Source organism: Leucopleurus acutus, assembly GCF_964270905.1.
Source record: "Leucopleurus acutus genome assembly, chromosome: 10".
Lineage (NCBI taxonomy): Eukaryota > Metazoa > Chordata > Mammalia > Artiodactyla > Delphinidae > Leucopleurus > Leucopleurus acutus.
The window spans coordinates 98,161,684-98,187,860 of record NC_139153.1 but is presented as its reverse complement, the minus strand read 5'-3'; the positions used below and the strand labels follow the sequence as shown (position 1 = coordinate 98,187,860).

Below are 26,177 nucleotides of genomic sequence, written 5' to 3'. Positions count from 1 at the left end.
AATTCCCAAAACTCAAATATTTGATTAAAATGCTCCTTTCCCAATGGGACAAATATTATTCTAGAACTCTGGTACTCCATTTGGGGAAAAAAAAAGGAGGGGGTGGGGTAGGACAGTAAACTTAAATTGATTTGTATAAACTGACCAAATATTTCACCCATCTTGTATCTACATAAAATATTTCTGTAGGAAGGATGCTTTCCTGAGTGTATATTTTTAGGCTTCCAAGTCAATGAAAGAGGTTCAAATCACTTAGGAGCCAAACGGTATCTTAAAACACAAATCCAGGTCAGTTCATAAACCTAAAGCAAATGATTTTCCTATATATTTCTTTTTCTTAATAATATTTGAAATGTCCCAAATCAAAAAATATTTTTAAATGTACTATATATTTCATATAACACCCTTTTTCCATCTTAAGGGGCAAATGAGAACAATATAAACAGTTTTATACAATATCACTACTGAAATAATCTAGGCTATGTGCACTAGGGGGAAAAACAATTCTCTGACAATTTGAATTACGCACTTAACGTGTACCCTTACATGTCATTTTTATTATAAATTTTTGTGCCTGTGTATTTCTAATGGCCACACCAATCTGAAGACAGATTTAGGGTCACGATTACAACCCTAATTTAGGATTTCTCTAGCTCAGGCACAACTATTATGATCTCCTACCCTTAATTCAAACCACCCCTCATTTCTTTGGAGAGAATCTAAGTCCTTTGATCACAGACGCTGAAACTCATTCCTCTCAGCTTCTTTTGGAACATCTGCCATTTTCTTTCTCTAAGGCTGAGGCTTCCGCTTTGCTGCCTGCTGTCAAGGTTTCTACACTGTGGTCTTCAGACCACATCCATCATGAAATCAGTGGCGGCACCTCCACCCCACAGACCAGCAGGGCTGTCAATCCCACAGCTGCTGCTGGGCCACCTCAGGTGACCACTGTCACTTCCAATACTGATTCCTGCTGGCACCCATCATAGGTTATCCCAAGTTCTATCTAACATCTTCTCAGGTTCTGATCAAACCTTGAACTCACGCCTCTGTCCATCCCACGTTCCATTGGCCATGCCAACTGGAGGGATACACGTCACCTCTACCCACATGGCTTCCCTCCATGTCACACAGGTTAGCAGGTAGAGCTCCTAGGTCCCCAGCGACTGACAGAGATCCCACTTTTTATTCCAAACCCCTCTCCCCAAGACCCAGGAATAAAGGCCTGAGGATTACACCATGGGACAATATGATTGGCAAACACTAGACTGTACTCAAAACTAGTTTTCTTCTCTGGCCCTGAGTCTTCGAATGAGATCAAGATCATGTGTCTGTCTCTTTCCTTAGAATTAGTCCTTTGCCAGGAACATTCTTAGTCTTTTTTCAAAATGGAAATGCAACAAATGAACCAGTCAGACTGCAGGTAAAGAGAGCTTAGCAAAGTTTAAATTGAATATGGAATTTCACTGCATCAGTGTAACTTATTCTGATGGCCAGGAAGTATTTTTGTAAATGTCACCCAATATTTAAAGGGAACTAGGTTTTAAAAAAAAACAAAAAATTTCTGTGCAGCTGCTAAAATACTGACCACATCACTGAAGCATCAGAAAACCTAAATTTTTATAGGTTTTTTTCACTAAAAAGTTATGTTCATTTTAGGCCACTTTAAACCACAAATCCTCAGACATGCTCAGTCCTAGGCTGAACACAGTTTAATCAACTAAACTGAGATCACAGTTATGTTCATATGGTACACACACACACACACACGCACACACATTTTTTCCTGATTTACCCATACTTCTAGAGTCATTCAATCTGAGAAATGTTATTTATGAAATTGATGTAAAAATCTTGAATGAGAAAACATTGCTTTTTTGAGAGTGCCTGTTTAATCTGGATTAATCAACTAAAATCTCAAGAGTTGCCCTCAGTGTGACTTTGCTGGTGTAACATGCTTCATGACACAGAGAACGACCATGTCTGTTGTGTTCACTTTTGCGTCTCCTGTATCTAACATAGTGCTTGGGAAATAGATGTTCGAGCAATATGTTTTCAGTAAATGAGGAAGAGGAAATGGAGAAATACATAAAGTATTTTGGGATTATATATATATATATAACTCCTAAGCAAAATATTGTATACATTTTATATCCAACTAATCACACATATACCACTTCCATTTTTTAATTGTACTGATGTTATGAACAATAGGATATGATCAGGAAATAGTCCAAGACTGAGGAACTGTACGGAACATTTATCAGATGTGTGTCTGGTTGATTTGTTTTGCTGTAGTGCATCCATTTCCCCTCCCTAATAGCATCACAATTTCCTAGTTCCCAGTGTGTATAGTCTTGATGGTTCAGTAACTCCAGATTCCTGTCTCCAATGACAGAAGCCAGGAAGAGCTGACAGAACCTACTTCCCCTACCTGTGACAAAGCCAAGGAGCTGGCAAGTGACCTAAGCATGGTCAATCAAATGCTCTCCCCTAGGATTTTGGGTGAGGGAAGCAAGGATGGAAAGAACACTTGAAATAACCTCTGAAAATTAGAGATTAAAAGGAAAAACTTCCCAAGTGCAATTAAATCACACCATCATTTGAACTGTTTTACTATGCACCTCCATAATTAATTTCTTCTTATCTAAAGCCTTTCCATGGCTCCTTCTTACATCTGTCCCATGTTTCATTTTACTGTCATTTAGAATTCAGTCATTCACTACTTTTAGTGCCACTATGTTATATATTCAGATTATTAAATACACCCTTTCGACCTACCCAGCCCTCAAGCCCTTGTTATGTTTAGAACCTAAGTCGATTCCTCTGTCTTTTGAAATTCTAATTAGTTGTCGGTTCTCTGTTGCTCTCCCTTTTCAAGTGCTATAATTCTGAATTTCCCTTCCTCATCAGGCTAATTATCATCAGGCCAGGCCATGGCTGGCAGTGAGCGAAGTGGATGAGCTGGGATCAGAGAAGCAGTCTGAGTTCCGGGCAAGATGGAGCAGAGGACGTGTGGCCAAAAATCATCACAGGTAAGTTATTCCTCCTGAAATTTACAAAACAGGGGATTGAATGCTTTTGCTAAGCGTCTACCTACAAATTAAAGGCAACAGGAATGGAAAGAAGGTCTTGAGCAGAGCCTAGGTGACTTTCTTTAGAAGGGAAGAGCAGAGGCAGAGCATGTGGAAGAGACCTGGCGGGGAAGCAGGAAGGACTGAGACTTTCATTGTGTTTTTTCTCATTCACACCTTGTAAAAATGACTGATACCAACGTACAGTGTCAGCTCTGTAGCACACTGCCATTTCTCTGGGGAACCTTTAGACAAATAAGCTTCTAAGAATGCTTTAACGCTGGAGTGTTCAGGAGGGATTTGAGGGTACCCTCCAAGGGATCTTAAAATCAGACCACTCAGTAGTTCCTTATTTTGCTTGTTCCTAAAGATCAGTGTGTATTCATTTCAATCACATTTTTCCTCTACTAAGGGGCTCAATCCATCACAAATTTGAAGTCTTTTTATTACAAAGTTTGTTGTTAGAAAATCCCTCTCCTAGACATTTCCTTCATAATTTAAATCGCTATCTATCCAACAATTTTACATTTCTGTGAAATAATTTGGGTAAGTAAAGTAGCATTGGTATTCTGCCATTACTTACCATTACTTTTTTTTTTAAAGCATCTAAAAGGTAGGAGTGTATTGGATACTTACTTATAGGATGAAAAAGGTGGAAATGTATTTGATATTTACTTATAGGATGAGAATTTGTGCTCATTGTAATAATATTGTGGGGAAAAATGTAGTTACTCTATGTTACTTAAGTCATCACATTGGCAGATGATATAAATGTTCTTTTTTATTGTATTAGCAAGAAACATTGTGTTCTACAATACCTAAGTTTCTAAATTCAGGGATTTCAAATAGTATTCCTTGTTCACAGACCATAAAACTGCACATCTCATTTGCAGTTGAATTTTTTTTTGAGGCTCTCCCAAAGGCAGGTGAGCAGGGTGGGTTTAGGTAGAGATTCATCAAATAATTTTTTTAATGTTGATTATGTTCCAGAATGGAGGTGGTATAACCCCTACCCATGTCCATGTCTGGCTGGTTTTGTCAGGATAATAAATCATTCCTGGCTTTTCCATCTAAAGCCCCTTCCACTCTGATCTACTTTTGAGTTATAAAATGTTCTCGCTCCCCATTTACTAATTTCTGGTTCCTAGGAGAATTTATTCAATCCATCTCCAGGAATGCTTTTTATATCCAGACTTTAATTTATATCACAGAAATAATGTTAAAAATGACTAGTACAATTGAGACAGTGTTGAACTATTATACTGTAGGTCAATATTAGTTATGCAGCATTTTGGAGACTGGGAAGTTACGGTCCTCTAAGAGTTCCTCAAATTCTCCCATGCAAACTTGAGTGGCTGGACTTCCAGGTCTCATTGTCTGTAACTGCACTGCTCACTACCATAGCCACCAGCCACATACGCCTATGGTACACAGGAAATGAGGCGAACTCACATTAAGACTTGCTGCCAGTATAAATACACACAGATTTCAAAGACTTCATACCAAAAAAAGTTAAATATTGCTTTAAATTTTTACTTTGATTATAAGTTGAAATAATATTTGTAGATACTGATTGATATAAAATGTATTATTAAAGTTCATTCACTTGTTTCTTTTTAATTTTATTAACGTGTGCTCCTGGAAATTTTTTAATTGTGTCCATAGCTCACATTATATTTCTACTGGATAGCACTTGCCTATAATTACTTTCACCCTAACACTTACCCCAGATGTCACCCTTTCCACAGCCCTCATCTTACCCTCTCTCGCCAACACCTCTCTTCCACCAACTATAATTATTCTCCATGACTCACTTTATTGAGCTTCTAACAGCTGAGCCATCAAGTGGTACTCCACCTCTGAATATCCATTTACAAACTTAAAATTCAAGGTTTTCACACGGGCTCTTGGGCCCACAGAGAGTAAGAATTCCTCTTGATGAAATCTGAACACCTCTGCTGAATAGAAATTTATAAAGAAGGCCTGCTCCAGCCTCCACTTGGACAAGGGGGACACATCCTTCTCCTCGGGACCCCACTGCATGAAACATCCTAGTTCCATAAGAAAAACTTAGTTCCACCAAGGGAACCAAAGATCTAAAAAATGCCCTTTGGCTGATGACATGAGAAGTTTATCTTCAGAGTCTGTAGTTGAAGAAGATGCCAGATGAAGTTTCCCTTCATGTTCCTTACTGTTCACCATCCTTGCCAGCATTTTCTTTGCCAAACTAGGAGGTTGCTCATCTTGACTGTCTGACTCAACTCTAGACTCTCCCTTCTGAATATGTCAGCAACCTCTCCAGCCCTTATCCTGATATGCCCTCCCCCTAACCAGTAACATCTCCCATAAAAAAAGAGAGCAGGTCTACAGGAGGGGGTGAGGCATGTAAGCTATAGAGTCAAGCATGGCTTGGTTTAAATCCCTTATTCTACCATGTATTCTCTTGCTTACTTTAGTCAAGTTACAACCTTGATTTTTTTCATCTATCAAATGAGGAGAATCATAAAATATACCTGGTGTAGATTCTGCTAGTGGGCCCCAACACACATTCGCTCCTTCTAGAACCTCCCCCCTCCAATTTCAGCTTGAAACATGACTCTGAAGTAAGAACATTTCCCAGCCTCTCTTGCAGCTGGACGTGGCCAAGTGACTCATTTCCAGCAAGTGGGATAGAATCAGGTGTGATACATGTAGCTACCTGTTTGTGGCCTTCTTCTTCCCTCCCAGTGCTTGGAGCATGGAGCTGGTATCTAGTCATCTTGGACCACGAGGATGAGAACAGAAGCTCAGGGGTTCATAGAAAGGTACTGGGGCACGTCTCAGTCTCTGTTATTGTGGCCTTTATTGCATTAGCTGAATCTATACCCTAATATGTCACTCTAAGGAAGTATGAAATTGAAAGAGATGATGCACATAGAATACTTAGTATAGTGGCTAATAGATAATATGCACTCAAGAACGGCAACTGTTACGATTATTGACAGCCCTATATCCTGCCATTTTGCACAGACTTACAGGAAAACACACACACACACACACACACACACACACACGCATGCACGCACACACAAGCAAGGAGAATAAGACAAGCTAAATCCACCGATTTGAACATGCATGATACGATGTGGAAGGCAGAAATCTAGAGGCTGGTAGAATTTCCCCTGAGCTTTAGGAATCAAAATTCATAAAATAAATGCTCTGTACACCGTGATAACCTATTGGGATCTGGACGGCCTGTTCTGTACAGGTAGAGATCATGATGAGGCTGTGAAGTGGGACCAGCAGAGAACACATCTATGCCAATTCATGGTCCATTACTTCAGACAGTTCCCTCTCCAAAAGCTATATGGTCATTAAATTCTGATGTCTTTCGTCTTGTTCAGTGATGAAGATAAGAGCAAAGACAGCAAGTTTTAATGACTTCTTTCTTTGTAGTTACAGAATAATCTTTCCTTCCAGGCAGCAAATACGTCAAAGCTTAGAAGCAGAACTGTCCCTAACTCAGGAAGAGCCAGCCGTCCTGTGCCAACCTGATGCAAAGTACATACGTATGCCCCTTGCTTAGGTAGAACCCTTTACCTAGTTAGCTGTTGGAAATTGCCCTACAACTGAAAATCAAGGAAACTTTTGCTTAATGTGAATTTCTGTAGAGAACTTCTAAATGCTAAGGAATGCTTTCTGCATTTATTTTTGAGCACCTGGCACAGGTGTCTAAACCTATAGAGAAACTATGTCCTCCGCTAAAGGAAGGCATCATCAAGGTCTGAGGCCCCAGATGAGGTACCAGCAGGGTTTACAAATGCACTCGCGGGGCGGCTTCCTATAAATAGGAGCATCAGCAGGTAACCCTCCACCTGCACCAGAGTGTTAGGTCCTGAGACTGAACCGGCTCCATTTCAGCACCCTGAGATAGGGTGGATTTGCTGCTCAGCAGCCTTCCCATATGAGACGATGGTCTGCATACCAACGGCAAAGCAGACCCTAGGTGTGCCCTGAGCCTCCCAGAAAGCCTGAGCAGACATACTGGAATGGAATGCCAGATGCCGGCTCTGGGATGCCCAGGTTAGATCAGAGGCACAGCAACTGTCACCGAGTGTGAAGATAATCAGGGCTGAAGCCACACCTTTTGGTTCAGCAGAGGCCAGCAGCCTGAATTTTTGTTGGTGAGCTGCAAGGGTGCGATCCAGCATGTCATGTCTAATAACTTTCTTTTCTGAAGTCTGATGTGCTGAGAGATCTGGGCTGCTCATGTTAAAAGCTGGATTTCCAGTGCCTTCCGTAGCTCCTCTAGCTTCTTTAACTGGAGCAAAACAAGGAGGTCAGAAGATCACACTCTGGCAAAATATATTCCAATGACAAGCAGAAAATTCCTCGCAGTAATTCTTGTGTGGAAAGACTCAAGTGTATCATCCTCAAATGTCACCAAAACAGAATTAGGTTAAAATTAACTCTTAAAAAAAAAAGAATAAATGATTAAAATAATTACAAATTGCACCCTGACAAGCAAGAGCAAAATTTCGCCCACAGCCATTTGTCTGTAATTAGTTAATTAATCCTCACACAAATCATGAGCAATAACTCATCAAGCCAGGCTCGCCCACCAGAAATTCAGCCGACTTGGATTTCTTCTGCTTAGTTTGCTTCAGAGCCTTCTGCTGAAACTTCTGCAGGGAAACTGTTAAATGAATAAATTAGCTAAAGAATGAATATCATCGTTTATGATCCACAACTAACACAGTATTTTAAATATGGAATGGCATTGAAATGTCATTTAATTTACAACTCTCCTAAAGGGGTCCAACACTAATTGAACAACAGAAGTGGAAGAATTAAATAAAATAGGATAAGAAAAGTTAATACAAATGCCAAATGAAGGTCACATTAAAATACTTTGTTTTTTTATCATTTTTAATTAATGCAAAGAGCTCTCAACAAATTAAGAACACTGGAAAATTTGCACTGAGAAATTCGCATTGCAGGATTGGCATCCATTCCTTTGAACTCTGCTCCAGAGCCATTTCATTTTGGTAAAATAGAATTAACCTGTAGAAAACTTGTATGTGCTAAGCATTTGTTCTCACTTGTATCCATATTTGTTTTAAACTGCTAGTTTCCAGCATGTGAGCCGATGATTTATTTAAACCTAATCAGGGGTAAATATGATCCAATCTTCTCAAATTTCAGTAAAAGTCAAAATAACGTGAGGTGCCAAGGGTTTCATACTCTTATGGGACTTAACAGAAATTTCATAAGATGCCACATCACTGAAAACCAGAATTCATTACATGACTGGAAGAGCCATTAATATTAGAATGCATAATAAATGGTCAAAAATGAAAATGAATAGCCAGAAATATTATTAGAGTTCTCAGACTCTTACAAGTTCCAAATGAATACTTGATAACTGTCAGACTAAATTTGAAAAAATATCTGTGGTAGAAATGACCAAAGTCAGATTGAATTATAAAGTTTAGTTTACAGGTAAAGATAGCTCCTTATCAGACAACTCATTAAATGAAGTTTCTGATGACTAGATTCAGAATAACAAAATGATTTCTAAATCTATTCTAAAACCCTTCATCATTGCTTTTAATAGATTTCCTGAAGCTTCTCATATTCCCATTTTGAATAAAAATGTTTATAATAAGCCTGACTTCTTTCAAAGATTCTTTCATTTCTCTTACAATGTCATAAAGCAATTAAACCATAATATTCTTGGTTGCATAGAGTAATATCATAAAGCAATTAAATCATAAAATCATGGGTTGCCTAAATAGCATAATATCATAAAGGCATGTTAAAGAGTTACAAATAGGCCATGTAGCCAACCAAAACGTGGGGTCTATCTTTCTGAGAATCTCTTTTTTGAAATACAAAATAAATATTTAGCGTACCATAGAAGAAAAAGTTATTTCATACCACTACAAACAAAATTGAGGGGAAAATGTACTCAAGACATCTTTGACTTTCTCTAAAAAGGCGGGGAGAGGAAACCTATGTGGGTAAAAATTGCAACCAAAAACAAAATCACTTCAAGTAATATTTTAAGATTTTTATGAGAAAATACATGACAAATGTTAGAGAGAAGGCCAGTAATTAGATTTTTTTTCTTTAGCTAAGGAATTCTGATATTTCATTTTACATCCAGAGTTAAAGTAGAATAAAGTATTCCCTTCATTGTTCTATTTAAAAGGTACGACTAATATCTAGAAGGTTAGTTCACAATCTGATACAGATCCTAAAAATTGCTAAGATGCATGGTATTCTACTCACATGGTAAAACGTATGCTTAAATAACAACAGAAAGTAAATACATTAATTTTCATACTTTCTCAATTTTTAATGTAAGAAGATTAGACTACATTCATTTAAAACTTGGTAAACTTTTAAAACCAGTAGTTTACAACTGCACTAAACGTCCCTACATTTTACTAAGAAAGAGGTTGACGTGTTGTTTTTTTCACAGCCTTCATCTGAGGTAACGGCAGATATTAGTGTTCTTGACATGGTTCAGTAATTTTGGCACCTCACTCCTTTCAGATCGAGTTAAACATGCTTTTGAATAGATGGATGTGGCCTATTACTAGACCTCATTTCCTTACTAAGGACTTCAAATGAAATCAGGTACTTGCTCTCCAATGTTAAAAGGGTCTCAGATATTTTCACAAGTTCACATATTCAAAAAGAAAGCAAAGTCTGATCGTACACACCAGAGATAAAGTCTGAGAGGATTACCAAGTGATGGTTTATATTCTGTGACCTCTTTACTAGTAACACATGTTCAAGAGGAAATTGGGAGTGATTTCCGACTTCTCTCCTTTGTCAATTTCCTCACTCTTTTCTCTCCTTTACACATGGGCACCTTTAAGTGGTGTAAATTGCATTTTCCTCCACCGTCTTCTCAATTTAGATTCTCTCTTTCTTGATGAGATTTTATCTCTTTAGCTCATACTAAATAATCCTTCGGTTACATTTTACATCAATTCCTTCATTCATTACCACTTGATAAGTTAGCATACTCATGTGTTATTATTTTTAATAAGTTCACATTAATGTGTTAAATATCCGTATTGTATCCCAAAAATTAAATTAAAGAAACAAAATTTATTCCCTAGTATCTTCCTGCTTCTCACTGATATCTATTTAGTTCTGAAAAAAGAAAGCAAAATATATAGAAGTCTTAACTAATACTACTATGGATATTCCTCATGGCTTCTTTCCTTCACATTTCTATTTAACTGATATAATACACTCTAACTTTAAAATCAAAATGACCAGTTTCTTGTAACACATTTATATGTGTGCTTAGTGATAAATCTATTTCTCTTACAGGTCTTTCTCTGAAATTTTGGGAAGGTTCTTCTATCAAATATAAGTATATGACAGAGTGTAGAAGAAAATAAGTAATACTTTGTGATCTGAACAAAGGGGGGAAAAAACTGCCTGAAATTTGTAAGAACTGACAGAGTTTTCGATATTTTCCTTTGCATTAAAAAGCAGCAAATATCTTTTGATGCCGACTCGCTCAACTCGAAAGGAAATCAACGATCGAGTAACAAACGCGCGCCACAGCAACAAAATCATTTCTAATCCTTGACAACCAAAACCTAGGAAGTTTGTAAAAGAATGTGATTTGTCGTCAGGAGGCATCGGGTCCCCGGGTGCAGCGCCCAGCTGTGGCTGCCCTCACAGCCACGGCCGAGGGGCGCGGGCAGCGCGGCTCCAGGCCTGGTGGGCACAGACCAGCAAGAGAGTGAATTCTGCATACTGCACAGCTCATCGCTCAGTTCAGGGCAGTCAGATTGCATCTGGGATCAACCGATTGTGCTTCATGAAACCGTCAGCCCGCATCTGTGTCTGGATGTTTTCTCCCGTCCGGCTGTAAACAAGGCCGGCTCCGGGGTCTTCGCCCTCCTTCACGTGCGCGGAGGACCCCGCAGTCAGACCCGCTCAGCGGCCTCAGAGCCAAAGTTAAAGTTCCTTCTTCCAGACAGCGGTTCCAGGGCGTACCAGGGAGTCATGGGAAGAAGCAACTTTGGAATGACAGACTCAGGGTCCCTTTTCAGAGATGCATACCTTAGATTCCTACGTAGCCTGGCGTGGCATGTCTCTTCCACGAAATTAATTTAGGTGTTCCTAACATGAACCACTGTTGTTTTTTTTTCTTCGGCCAACTAGCTCAGCAGCGTCATCATGTTGGGGAGGAGGGGTGGTGGTGATTGTTTTTGTTGTTTCACTGCTCTGGGGCTTTGCTAGGATCAGCCAAAAAAAAAAAAAAAAAAGGCACGGATAGAAATACTGTTAATCTGGTCCACCTCCAGGAACCCAATCATGCCTGAATTGCTGCGAGGAGAGTAATGATGGTAAACAGGAACAGGTATGCTGGCTTCTGTTCTCCCCCACTTCGGCCATCGTGTTGCCTTTACAATAAAGCAAAATACGGTTTGGAAGCAACATCACCTCAATAATAAAAGGTAGGGGGTGTCATTGAAGCCGTCTTCCTTGGCAAGTGGCATAAAGGTAACATTTAGTGTCCACGACATTGAATTCTCCTAGCCAGCTGGTGTGTCCCTGTTAAGACTTTCATTTATTCGGCTTGAGTTGGAACTCTTTTTGTTCTCCCAGTCTATTACTTTGTCGATTTAAGGGATAACAGCCAAAGTGAAACAGCTTGCAATTTGCACCTGTCTGCTCTAAGCATTCCATGTTAGATTACGTGGGGAGCACACTCTTTACTGCTAATGAGAATAAGACTGGGTAGGGCTGAATGCAACTTTACTGGGAGGGCTTATAGGGTATTATAGTGTTTTTTCTTCTGTAAATGATCTGATAAGGACCTCTGCATTTTCATCTTTTAGAGCTCCCAGAGTAGAATAATAATACTCAAAAAATATAAAGTTGCATATTCTTTTTAAAAAAATTAAATGTCATTTAACTATGAACTGAATAAATATTCAGCCTGAGTTGCCTCAGATGAGAAAGAAAACATTTCAATGCTAAATGATTTCCAAGTTGTTGTAAGATAAAACACCTATACAGACCTTTAATTTGTAAAACTGGCCATAAAAAAAAAAAAGTAGATAAAAACTTTTTAGATATCTTTCAGAAATGGGACTAGCTTTGGAAAAAAATGTCAAGTGCTTGAAAGTAAACCAAAGTCCTCTGCTTATACTGCCTTTGAAAATTTAAGAACTGAATCGAAAATAAAACTTCAGGAGACTGACTTCCATATCATACATAGATATAGATATATTCATCTAAATCATTATCATGTGAATCACAGATTAAATTTCCAGCAAATGCAAAAATGTCAGCACATATGATTCTCTCCAACCTTTTCTAGAAGTTCTGTGCATCCACCTCAGTTTTGAGTCCTCTGAGGCATTAAATCAGTGGGCTGTCATCTATTTTTCAAGAATTTAAATTAAGCTCATTGCAATGAAAGAATTTTAGTTATGGCTTATAGCATTTTCCCAAACCTTATGTATTTTTTAAAAAATCATCATAATAATGTTTGAATAATTTGGCAAAACATCCTTGAAGATGATCCAAAATTTAGTAAATTATATTTATATACCTTCTTTAATCAAAGGGCCCAATGCTACATTTGGATTCCACAAATTTCTCACATTGGCGCTTCCTGCTGAAATAATCATGACGGGTTAAATGAAGTTGAGGTGTTCACAGACGTGGTCTCGCTGGTAATTACTCTAGTTTAATATGATTGTTGGCCCGCACCTCGCCTGACAGAGAACCTTCCAACTTGTCAGTGATGGACCCTTTCAGCACAGCTTCAGGAGCTCCGCCAGCCACTGCCGAGTCTGGTTAGGTCAAAGGGTTGAGCCATGTGTAATTCAGAGCAGAGGAGGTCCCACGGTCACTCCACAAAAACAATTACGCTACTTATTTCACTCTAGCCCTTGCCCAAAACTCACAGGCCTCACAGTTTCAGTGCAGTCAATCTAATTCTGCCCCTGGGCGATAAGCCACATGAAAATATGTGGTGCTGTGTTTATAAATCTAATCAAAAATAGAACAGTGGACGGGCACAGTGAAGCCCTACTATGGATGACGGGAAGCCTTGGAAACTCTGAAGGCACTTTTGTTTAACTTCTAGAGACTCTTTTGCTATTACATTGTCTGCTACGCTCGTTCATCATCCTCTTTATTCGTAAGTGCTGCAAAAGAGACTACATTTCTGCTCACTTCTGTACTTTCCCTCCACAGATAATATTATGAAAAATAAAGCTTAAAAGGCTGCTTTTAAAGAAAAAAAATAAAAATCAAAGAAGGGGCTACTGTTTTATCAGTCTTACCTGTCTATCCATGTTCTCGGCTTCTTGCCCTTGGCAACGCACAGATTTAAGTCAAGTTCCTCTAAAAAAGAAAAACAGTTGAAAACTAGAATGAATCGGTCCCATTTTAAGACATATTAAGCAATTTGGAGTAGGAGAGATAGAGCTATGATACTTCTTAATGGTCCCCCAAAATCTCAGTATAAAGTCAATAGGATTTGATTTGGTGCCTTTTTTAAAAATTTTTTTAAACTTTATTGAAGTATAGTTGATTTACAATGTCATGTTAGTTTCCAGTGTACAGCACAGTGATTCAATTATACATATACATATTCCTTTTCAGATTCTTTTCTCTTATAGGTTATTACAAAATATTGAGTATAGTTCGCCATGCTGTACAGATGGTAACTTGTTTTCATTGTTGTTCTTGTTTGCTTAGCTTAGCCTAATAAACTGAGAGCTGGCAAATCGTCACGAGATGTTTTACAAAAGTAATCTGTAGGGAAGGTTCAAACTTCATCTAGACAGCCTATACTTCCCGTGTTTATGCCTAAAATGTGGCCAGTACAGACTGCACTGAAGTTTATGATGAAAACTTGCTGTCACATGCTTTTGGTAGCTTTTAAATTTCTCTTTTTAAAAATTAGAATCTCGTTCTGCGACTGTCATAGTAGATAATATCTGATAAAGTCAATGGTAGATATGTGTACTTAGGTAGCAAGCACATTAAATCCTGAGAACATTATCCAGCAAAGATATGGAACACACACACTTCACCAAAGGAAATGTGTTTGTAGCACTCATAAAACTCCTAGAGTCACGCAATAAGTTATCAAATTCAATCTGTAAGCTATTCCATTTGATATTATTTCAATTGATAAAAATACTACACTAGAATACAATCCGGGGCCAGATGATTATAATAAATGCGAAATGAGTGATAGTCCCAGCATTTGTTAGATTACTGTAAATAGTCACCAAAATAGCCTTTTAAACTTGGAATTTGCCTTTTGAAATGGTTATCAGTATTGGCAGTAAAACAAAGTACATCATGTATGAATGATATATATGACATATTTTTTTTTATCCAGAGGTCTCAGTCATAGTTTTAAAAAGTCACTCTGCAAAGGGCAAGTGAGCTCTTACATGGCAATCAATGTTGCAAAAGGAAAGATTTCAGTCCTTTTAGTGTTAATTTTAAAACTCTTTTTTATGTAAGAGCGACATGAAAGATGCAAAGGGTATATCGATTACCTCCTAAAATAAGGGAAATACGTGTAAAATTATTTAAAAGAAAAAACTGACATCAAAATGAGAAAATTTTAGTCAAGTAACAGAAATTGAAGTTCAACTTGCTTGTTTTTTCCATGGCACAGTGACTGAAGAGGAATTCAAAAACATCTATTACTGGGAATGAACGTGAAGTGGAAATCTGTTTTCTTTTGTTTCCTTGAATTTGGTATCAATCTAACAGCTAATATTTGTCTTTAAAATGTTTGTAATTTGTAAAGTTGGTCATGTTTTTCTCATCATAAATTTATGTGGAGACATAGAATTCAAAACATGCAAGCCAAGAAGCACACGTTGGCTCTATTCACATCAATACAGTGCTCAGGAGACTCCCAAATGAGGCAGACCACTTCTCTCCCTTCACAGAAGGCTGCATTTTAAACATCTTTCTGCACCAGTACTCAGAATGCAATACTGGTACAGTAAGACTGAGTACAGCTGTGAAATAAGATCACGATCCCTTCATTTTCTCATAGAAAGCATGTAGTTGAATCTAGAAAATACTTTGATAGAACCAAGTGGTGTATCATTTTAAAAGCAGGTATCACTAGAGAAGTAAAACCGAGTATTCCTTGGTCTCATGAGTAAAAGGTGTGGCAGAAGTTCCCTCCCTGCTTGGAATCTCTGGGAGCTTAGATCAAGTATCATTTGCAATAAGGAATGTCACTCTCCAAGGCTCCATGAGCTGGAATTTGGGGCTTGTAGTCATATGCCTTACAACTGAGAGACAGCCTGCCAAACAGAGGTAATAAAGAATAATCGATGCAAGTGGGGTGTTAAAGTCCCCTACTATGATTGTGTTACTGTCGATTTCCCCTTCTATGGCTGTTAGCATTTGCTTTATGTATTGATGTGCCCCTATGTTGGGTGCATAAATATTTACAATTATCATATCTTCTTCTTGGATTGATCATTATGTACTGTCCTTCCTTGTCTCTTGTAATAGTCTTTATTTTAAAGTCTATTTTGTCTGATATGAGAATTGCTACTCCAGCATTCTTTTGATTTACATTTGCATGGAATATCTTTTTCCATCCCCTCACTTTCAGTCTGTATGTGTCCCTGGGTCTGAAGTGGGTCTCTTGTAGACAGCATATATACAGGTCTTGTTTTTGTATCCATTCAGCCAGTCTATGTCTTTTGGCTGGAGCATTTCATCCACTTACCTTTAAGGTAATTATCAATATGTATGTTCCTATTACCATTTTCTTAATTGTTTTGGGTTTGTTACTGTAGGTCTTTTTCTTCTCTTGTGTTTCCTGCCTAGAAAATTTCCTTTAGCATTTGTTGTAAAGCTGGTTTGGTGGTGCTGAACTCTCTTAGCTTTTGCTTGTCTGTAAAGGTTTTAATTTCTCCATCAAATCTGAATGAGATCCTTGCTGGGTAGAGTAATCTTGGTTGTAGGTTTTTCCCTTTCATCACTTTAAATATGTCCTGCCACTCCCGTCTGGCTCTCAGAGTTTCTGCTGAAATATCAGCTGTTAACCTTATGGGGATTCCCTTGTGTGTTTTTTGTTGTTTTTCCCGTGCTGCTTTTAATATTTTTTCTTTGTATTTAACTTTTGATAGTTTGCACAACAAAGGAAACCATAAACAAGACCAAAAGACAACCCTCAGAATGGGAGAAAATATTTGCAAATGAAGCAACTGACAAAGGATTAACCTCCAAAATTTACAAGCAGCTCATGCAACTCAATATCAAAAAAACAACCCAATCCAAAAATGGGCAGAAGACCTAAATAGGCATTTCTCCAAAGAACATATACAGATAGCCAACAAACACATGAAAGAATGCTCAACATCTCTAATCATTAGAGAAAGGCAAATCAAAACTACAATGAGGTATCACCCCACACCAGTCAGAATGGCCATCATCAAAAATCTACAAACAATAAATGCTGGAGAGGGTGTGGAGAAAAGGGAACCTTCTTGCACTGTTGCTGGGAATGTAAATTGATACAGCCACTATGGAAAACAGTATTGAGGTTCCTTAAAAAACTAAAAATAGAACTACGATACCACCCAGCAATCCCACTACTGGGCGTATACCCTGAGAAAACTGTGAATGAAAAAGAGACCCATCCCACAATGTTCACTGCAGCACTATTTACAATAGCCAGGACATGGAAACAACCTACGTCCATTGATAGATGAATGGATAAAGAAGATGTGGCACATAGATACAATGGAATATTACTCAGCCATAAAAAGAAATGAAATAGAGTTATTTGCAGGGAGGTGGGTGGACCTAGAATCTGTCATACAGAGTGAAGTAAGTCAGAAAGAGAAAAACAAATACCGTACGCTAACACATATATATGGAATCTAAATTTTTTTAAAAAATGGTTCTGAAGAACCTCTGGGCAGGACAGGAATAAAGACGCAGATGTAGAGAATGGACTTGAGGATGCAGGGAAGGGGACGGGCAAGCTGGGACGAAGTGAGAGAGTGGCATGGACATATATACACTACCAAACGTAAAATAGATAGCTAGTGGGAAGTAGCCACACAGCACAGGGAGATCAGCTCGGTGCTTTGTGTCTACCTAGAGGGGTGGGATAGGGAGGGTGGGAGGGAGATGCAAGAGGGAGGAGATATGGAGATATATGTATAGGTATAGCTGATTCACTTTGTTATAAAGGAGAAACTAACACACCATTATAAAGCAATTATACTCCAATAAAGATGTTAAAAAAAAAAAAGAAGAAGAATCGAGCCACCGTGAGCTGTAGAAGAATCAGAGAGCATGTGACCTGGCTGGAGGGCATAAAGAGACGTGGGCAATGTATTGGTTCTGGCCTAAACATTGCTAGCTGAATGTGTGTTCCCAGTGCAATTCCTGGGAATTTAATTTGAAGGCCTCTAAAGTAGGAAAGAACTGCTAAAAAGTAAAATATTGACCCAATTACTAAAAGTTGCGACAAGCAGATGAAGAAAATAGGTGTGAGGCGAGTGCCAGAGGCCAGATCGGTGAGAAGGACACACGGACAGCAGAGTGAAGTCTGAGGAGTGGGCAGGATTAGGAGACAAACAGAAAAAGATGGATGGAGAAGAGCTATGAGCACAGAGGGGCGATGAAAATGAGAATGATAAGTTCAGAGAACAATGGGTAGAATCTGTCAGCAAATCATAATTTCAATAAATTAGTGCGTTATGAACAGCCACCACACCCCCTAAAAACCTATCACTTGTATAACTCGCAAAAGATGGAGCCAATCAGAAAACTGATATATTTGCCAAACTATCTGTATGACCTATATTGTCAAGAAAGCCCAAAGTAGCATTCTTTTCATTAGAAAACAAAGAAAAGAAAAATAACAGTTATAAACGCTATCAATTTATCAAGCCAAACCTTGTTTTTGGCTTTTCAGGAACACTTGACTTAATGAACTAATGAGCACCATTATGGAATTTTCACTCTGGCTACAACTTTGGACCACGGAGTAGCATGTTTGTTGAAATTCAAGCAGCCTACAATAGGAATCACGTTTTAAAATCTGGCCTCAAACTTGCAAGCAGGTTGATAACTGCAATATAACCTGCTTGCAAGTAACCCGTTGACCATATCCTGTTGGGCCCAGGTTAATAATCACTAAAAATCTAATTTGTACAGTCACTTTTTTTTTGGTTTGTTTTAAGGCTGATCTTAAAATGGCTTTCACTGAAATTGTTGACCTTGTATTGCAAATTAAATCCTGGCATTGCCAAATCTCTGACAACTGGTTCATTGCTTCCAGAGAAGGGAATTAGCATGGCTACAGCTGTCATTCCATTGCATTTTTCTTCTCAAGCAGACCAGCAAGGGCAAAAATGGTGTTAGACAGAGGTCGCAAGCCAGATTCTGTCTGCAAACATGTTTTGTTTGACCTCCACAGTAATTTAAAACATATTGAGCCAATATTTTAAAATAAGAAAATTGCAGTCAAAATCCGACTTCTGGCTTCTCTTGGAAAATTTAAAAATTCGGCAACATGGATGGTGCGTGATGGCAGCATGCTCTTTAGGCAGTGTTATTAATGTCTAGGGTCCCCACTCTCCCTGTTGCAGACTACAAACCAAAATGTAAGCTCCATAAAGGCAAGTCTTGCTGACTTCACTGCTGCATCCTCAGAGCCTAGAATAGAGCCTGGCAAGTGGTGGGTGCTTGGCAAATATTTAATGTTGAAGGAAATGATCTCAGGAGCAGACAGGTAACTTTAATGGGTGACTTTTTAAAACAGTAGACAGTGCCCAGGAACTGTCACAACATGCCTCAATCTAAAAAAAAAAAAAAAGGGGGGGGGAAGGTCAAATAAATTCTGCCGGTCCTTAGGCAGAGAGAGAGACAGAGTACTCACATATCATTCTGCTTGCTCTGCTATTTTTCTTATAAAGAAATATTTCTCTGTATCCCTGCCACTCTCAAAAGTAAAGCCACAAGTGTCAAGGAAAATGATAGTGATCACAGACCCAGCACACTTCACTCATTTATATTTCTTGCCTGGCCTCTACAGACATCTGAATTTGATACCTCTGGGAGAGACATGAGAGTAGGCTGACACCCATAATAACAAACTGGTCTACTAGTACTCCTCTCTCATTCTGCCCAGTAGTTTTCTGTACTACAATCTAAATCTATATTAGAGCATAAATTAAAAGGGGAATATAAAATCTACCTGGGAAAGTCACTAGTTAAACCTAACACACTATCACTTAAATAAAGAATCAGAATAACACTGTGGAATAAACTTGTGTTTACAGCTAGAAAGACACTGGTGCAAATCTCTTGCACATGCGGAAGTTGCTTAACCTCTGAAAGTCTCCAATTTCTCTGCATAATAGTTGAGAAAATTTTAAAATTATATATGCCAGACTTCCAGCTTCCACTTAAGGTATAGAAAGCTGGAAAGGGTGTTGTTGCCAAACATAAAGCAAAAAAAAAAAAAAAAAAAATCCTGAATGTCTGCAAATTCACAACTTTTATGAAACCCACCAGGCAGCTGAAGTCACAGCATAACCAACTAATCCAAAATCTAAGGAAAGACCAATGCCTCTAAGGAGTAACAGGCTGCAAGCACTTGCTTACTGGAGCAGACATGGAACCCCTTAGAAGCCAGTAAGGAGAATTCAGCTAAACATTTTTAACAAACTTCTGAAATTGTTAACCAGGTCTGAACGTCACCTAGTGTGAGAATATAGAACTTGTGGGATCTTCAGACACAAGGGTAATTCACAAATGTTCACAGGCTCTTCTCCATGGACCTCCTGGGTTCTCAGGAGAAAACTGGGTGCAAGGTGAGAGTTCAGAGCAGTGGTTCTAATTAGGGGCAATTATACCTCCAAGAGGATATTTGGCAATGTCTGGAGACAATTTTATTTCCATACCTGGAAGGATGCCACTGGTGCCCAGTAGTTAGAGGCCAGGAACACTACTAAACATTTTGCAATACACAGAATAACTCCCTACAACAAAGAACTATCCAATCCAAAACGTCAATAAAGCTGCCATTGAGAATCAGAGAAAACCTCTCTTGTGATGGAATAGAGCCACTGTAGAAAACTGCAAAGGCCCACCTGGATACTCCACCTTTATCTCCCTTCAGGAACAAAAGCCTTCATTTTCCGGAGAATGTCAGTAAACCCTGTTGCCCCCAGCCAAGGTTAAGACCCATTGCAGCTGAGAGAAGAGAACACAAATATACCCTCTAGCCCTGGAGTAGGGGCAAGAAAACATCCTGGACCAAACTCTTAAAAGTCTCCTACCTAAGAAAGAGGGGCAGGATCTGAGATGACCCCATCCTTGGGGCACAGAGACACAGCTCCTTCCTGAGAAGAATACCTGCTCAGCTTACCATGAGGCTACCAGGCACTGAGCAGCAAGTACCATCAGCGTACAGCTGGGAGAGTGGAGGCTATGGAGCCATGCTCCCTCAAGTGCAGTCATAATGGAAAAACTCAAACTTGAGGCTTGAGCAGACACTGAGGAACCTTCTCTGAAAACCAGCCATCATTCTAAGCACAAGTTAAAACTAAGACTAAGACAGGAGCTAAGTCTGTGGTACACTGATGATAACCCTAACCCTAACCAAGCCCAGTTCAAGTACTCATGAGACGGATCAACCTCCCACATGGAAAGCCTAACAAAATAAAAGATATGCCATTTCTGGGCATGAATAATATCTACTTCAGTCTCTACTATTCTACCCTAGAAAACCAGCTTTCAAACACTGTTAGGTGACAAGTGAAAAAGCGAAGAAAAACAAAACACCCTGCCAAGAAGACAAAGCGATCAACAGAGGCCGACTTGGATCTGACCCAGATGTCAGAACTACCAGAGAGAGAATTGTAAATAATATAACTAGATAAAGTGATGTACATCATCAAGATGGCAACATAGGTGATTCCTGACTTCAGTTCTCCTTTACAAGAAGATAGCAACTATCCATGGACCAGACACCACTGTGAAAATCCCAAAACCCAGAGGGTGAGGCTGAAATATACCCCTGGACAACAGAGATCCAGAAGGACAGCATTACAAAGACAAGAGGAGCGGTTTCACTGACTGCATCAACCCTCCCCCAGGCCGACACAATGCTTAACCGAGGGCTCCCCTGGGCCTACAGTTTCCCCAGTATGAAAAAGAAAACCCAAGGCGGATATTCAGCTTCTCCAGCATTGAGGGATGTTTCCTGGGAGACTCACTTGGGTCTGACCTCCTGGGAATCACTGGGGGAACCTTTGGAGCTCAGCCACTGGGGATCAAATAGAGATGGAGAAGGTGTCAGAGCTTATAGCAACCGCTGCTCAGACCTTGTTGACACCAGGTTCCTGCTCACCACAGTGTCCAAGAAGAGATCCCAGCTAGCAGCTCTGCCCATTTTCACAGCCAAGCTGGTGGCCCCATGCGGGCAGAAAGCTCAGTTGACAGTTCTGTCTGTTCGAATCCCAAGCCAAAGAGCTAAGTGTCCATGGAGCACATCCTATGGCCCACCAAGCAAGGGTACAAACTTGCAGTCCCACCCAACTTCCGAGCATAACCTCCAGTCCTGCCCCATCGGGAAACATGCCACAGATGCCCAGTAGGTGCAGAGCACATCCTATAACCTAGATGGGCAGCGACCCAAGCCAGCAGCCTTGCCCAATTGTTGACCCTGACCCTGCATAATCACGGAGCCTAAATAACGACCCAGAGCAGCCTCAGAGCCCAGTCTACAGTAATGCTCAGCTTCAGAGTCCAGCATACAACCCCACTCAGTAGTGGAGCCCAGCATATGGCCCTGCTTGATTGGTGAATACAGACTGTGGCTTTGCCCAGGCATGGAGTCACAGAGCATATAGCCTGCGATTCCACCCAACCCGGGATTACAGACAGCAACTTTGTCTAACTGTAGAGCATGGTCTCCAAGCCAACTTAACTGTGGCTACAGCTGGAGGCCCCACCTGACCAGAGAGCCAAATTAGCAATCACCCCCAACAGCAAACCACAGCCAGTGACCTACTGGATTGCATGAAAGTCATATATCAGATAAGGGGTTAATATCCAAATTATATAAGGAACTCATGTAACTCAACAGTGAAAAAAAATCAATTAAAATATGAGAAAAAGACCTGAATATACATTTTTCTAAAGAAGACATACAAATGACCAACAGGTACATGAAAGGGGGATCAACATCACCAATCATCAGGTAACTGCAAATCAAAACCACAGTGAGGGGGTTTCCCTGGTGGCGCAGTGGTTGAGAATCCGCCTGCCAATGCAGGGGACACGGATTCAAGCCTTGGTCTGGGAAGATCCCACATGCCGCGGAGCAACTAGGCCCGTGAGCCACAACTACTGAGCCTGTGCTCCGCAACAAGAGAGGCCACGATAGTGAGAGGCCCGCGCATCGCGATGAAGAGTGGCCCCCACTTGCCGCAACTAGAAGAAGCCCTCGTGCAGAAATGAAGACCCAACACAGCCAAAAATAGATAATAAATAAATAAATAAAAAATTTTAAAAAAACCACAGTGAGGTATCACCTCACACCTGTTTGATAAGCTGTTATCAAAATGACAAGTGATAACAAGTGTTGGTGAGGGTGTGGAGAAAAAGGAACCCTTGTGATCTGTTGGTGGGAATGTGAATTGGTGCAGCCACTATGGGAAGCAGTATGGAGGGCCCTCAAAAAATTAAAATAGAACTACCATATGATCCAGCCATCCCACATCTGGGTATATATCTGAAGGAAACTAAATCACTATGTCAAAGAAGCATCTGTAACCCCATATTTACTGCAGCATTATTTACAATAGCTAAGACATCTAAACAACCTAAATGTCCATCAATAGATGAAGGGACAAGGAAGATGTGGCTTAGATATGCAATGGAATATTATTCAACCATACAAAGGAAGGAAATTTAGACAGAGACAAATAATGTATGATCTCATTTATATATGGAATCTGAAAAAAAGAAAAAAACCCACAGAAACAGAAAGTAGATTTGTCACTGCTGGGGTGGAAGTATGGATGTCGGGGAAACGGCTGAAGGTGGTCAAAGTGTATAAACTTCCAGTTCTAAAATAAATAAGTTATGTGATCTAACTTATAGCATGGTAAATATACAGTATTGGTAAATATACAGTACATGGTAAAAATACAGTAACGTATTTTTTACTTGAAACTTAAGTGAGTAGATTTTGAAAGTTCTCATTACCAAAAAAAGGTAAGTATGTGAAGTGATGGATGTGTTAACTAACCTTACTGCGGTAATCATTTTGCAAAATCTGTGTATATCAAACCATCATTCTGTATACCTTAAAATTACATGGTGTTATATGTCAATTATATCTCAATAAAGATGGAAGAAAACATGTAATTAATGTGTTAAAAGCTCTAATATAAAAGGTGGGCAACGTAATGAATATACGAGGAATTTCAGCAGAGAGAGAGAATAATAAAGAATCAGATGGAAATGTAGAAATGAACAATATGGTAAGAGAAATGCAGAATGCCATCAATAGACTTATTAGTAGTCTCAGTACAACTGAGAATAAAATCAGTTGAACTCAATCTCTCAGCAACAGAAATTACCCAAATTAAAACAGAAAGATAAAAAGACAGCAAAAAAACAAAACAAAACAAAATAGAGCAGAGTATCCAAAAGTAGTAGGAAAATTCCAAATGGACTACCACACCTGTAATTTTGAATATAGAAAAAAAGACAGATAGGCAAAAAAATCATCAAAGGAATAATGACTAATAATTCCCTCAAATTAATTACAGACACCAAAGCAGAGATCAAAGGAGTTCAGAAAACACCAAGTAGGATAAAACACACACATGTATACACATCATGTACAAACCACTGAAAACCAACAGCAAAGAAGAAATCTTGAAGCTAATCAGAGAAAACAGGCATATCACACATAGAGGAACAAAGTTAAGAATTATAATAGACTTCTCATCAGAAACTCTGCAAGCCAGAAGAGTGTGGACAGACATCTTTAAAAGTGCAGAGAGAAAAACAACACTAAGTTTAAAAATTCTATAGCCAAGGAAACTATCTTTCAAAAATGATGATGAGGGATATGGATATGGCAGAATGAAGAGATGGTCAAATCCTAGCCCCCAAGAAACAATCTAAATTTGGAAGGGGGAAAGATCTAAAACAATAAATTCAGTCTCTGGAAAAAGACCAGAGGTAAACAACAGATGGAGAAACATGCATTTGTGGAAAACTGCAGAAATTAAGGAAAGTCCTGTGGGTACGTCCTTGACCAAGGTTGCTCCAATATCTGCAGTGCCCCCTCACACCACTCCAGCTGGGCCAATGTAGTAGTGCTTCCAAGGAAGGACTGGCAATAAAAACCAGCAGTTTCACTGTTGTGGAAGGGGATTTTGGTGCTGAGGACAGAAAACCCATACTCAGTTACATTGTGAGTGAGAGTAGCAAAATCAGTGGGAAACAAGTGATGACAGCCCATGGCTCTACTACCCTGAGTTGCAGTCCCACTTGGGGTGAGCAGTAGACCATTCAACTCATCAGAAAATTGACAAGGAGATCCTGGAGGTGAGAGAGCCAAAGAAGGGCTAAATGGGTACTCCATGGATCCCTGTTGACCGGGAGGCTGCGCACATGTGCAGGGAAGACTCAAGAATATCCAAGCTACCTGCACATCCCCAGTTGACTTGGATGCTATGCAGATCTGCAGGAAAGACCCAGGAGGACCTGGCAGAAAGTAAGTCTGTGAATTTTTGAAAACTGAATTTTAAACCTGTTCCCAGTCCCACACCCAGATCCATCAGCAGAGGAGGGAGATCTTACAGACTCAAGGTGTCTGTGGGCCATCACTGGTTGACCACCGTGCTATGCAGACACGGAGGAGCCTCTATAAAGCCAAGCTAAGACTGTTTATTAAAGTTTTTAAAAAACTGAGCAGAGACAGAAGCAGCCACACATCACAGGGAAGACAGATTCAACAGATTAAGTTCAGAAACATTACTAAAAACAAAATAAATGAAAACAAGCCAAACAATGAAAACAAAACAGCAGCAATAGTCATCCTCGAGGCAAAAACTCAAAATCGTATTTGCTGCACCATATTATCTAAGATTCAGGTTTTCAACAAAAATTTATAGGACAGTGAAGAAGTAGAAAAGTGTGACCTATATTCAGGAAAATAAGCTGTCAACAAAAATTAACTCTGAGCGGGTAAGGAAGTTATATTCAGTAGACAAAGACTTCAAAGCATTTTTTATAAAATGTTCAAAGAATTCAAAGAAACCATGGCTAAAAAATTCAAGGAAAATGTATTAACAGACTCAAATATAAGAAATCTTAAAAAAAAAAAAAAGAAACTATAAAAACGGTCAGACGGAAATTCCAGAATTGAAAGACGTAATGATTACAATGAAAAATTCACTAGATGGGTTCAACAACTCATGAAATGAGATAGTAGAGAAGGAATTAAGAATATTAAAGATATATCCATAGAAATTATCCAATTTGAAGAAGAGAAAGGAAAAATGTGGAGAAAAATGAACAGAGCTTCAGAGACCTATGAGATATCAAGCATAAGCAGCATACCTGTAATGAGAGTCCTAGGAAGAGATAAGAAATATAAAGGGGTAGAGAAGATATCTGAAAAAATAATGACCTAACAGCAGAGCATCAAAATCCATGAAATGAGACTGACAGCGAAAGAAGTAATTCAACAACATAATCGGACACTCTCAGCAACTGATAGGACTAGAAAGAAAATCAAAGGGGATATAGAAGAATGCCTCTACTAATCAACTTGACTTACCTGAGTTTTATGAGAACATCTAACCAACAACAGCAGAATAAACATCTTTTAAGTGCACGTGGAATAGTCTCTAGGAGATACCATATGCTAGGCCATAAAATAAGTATCAAAAAGTTACAGAATTAAAGTAATTCAAAGTATGTTCTCTGACATCAAATGAATGAAATTAGAAATCAAAAACAACAAAAATTGAAAATCTATAAATATTTGAAAATGAAACAACCCACTCTAAATAACTCAAGGTTCAA

General features: G+C 39.1%; 1 protein-coding gene across 1 annotated transcript in view; it reads right to left on the bottom strand.

Annotated features, from left to right (window-relative positions):
- Positions 1-13,402, bottom strand: part of LOC309967681 (uncharacterized protein) — a gene marked incomplete at both ends in the record, with an annotated part of 268,712 nt that extends 255,310 nt beyond the window's left edge. The window contains 4 exons of the mRNA XM_082848441.1: positions 7,198-7,374; positions 7,672-7,749; positions 10,765-10,882; positions 13,391-13,402. Coding sequence (XP_082704567.1) covers positions 7,198-7,374; positions 7,672-7,749; positions 10,765-10,882; positions 13,391-13,402 — 385 coding nt within the window. The remainder of the gene's footprint in view (positions 1-7,197; positions 7,375-7,671; positions 7,750-10,764; positions 10,883-13,390) is intronic.
- Positions 13,403-26,177: the final 12,775 nt, after the last annotated feature.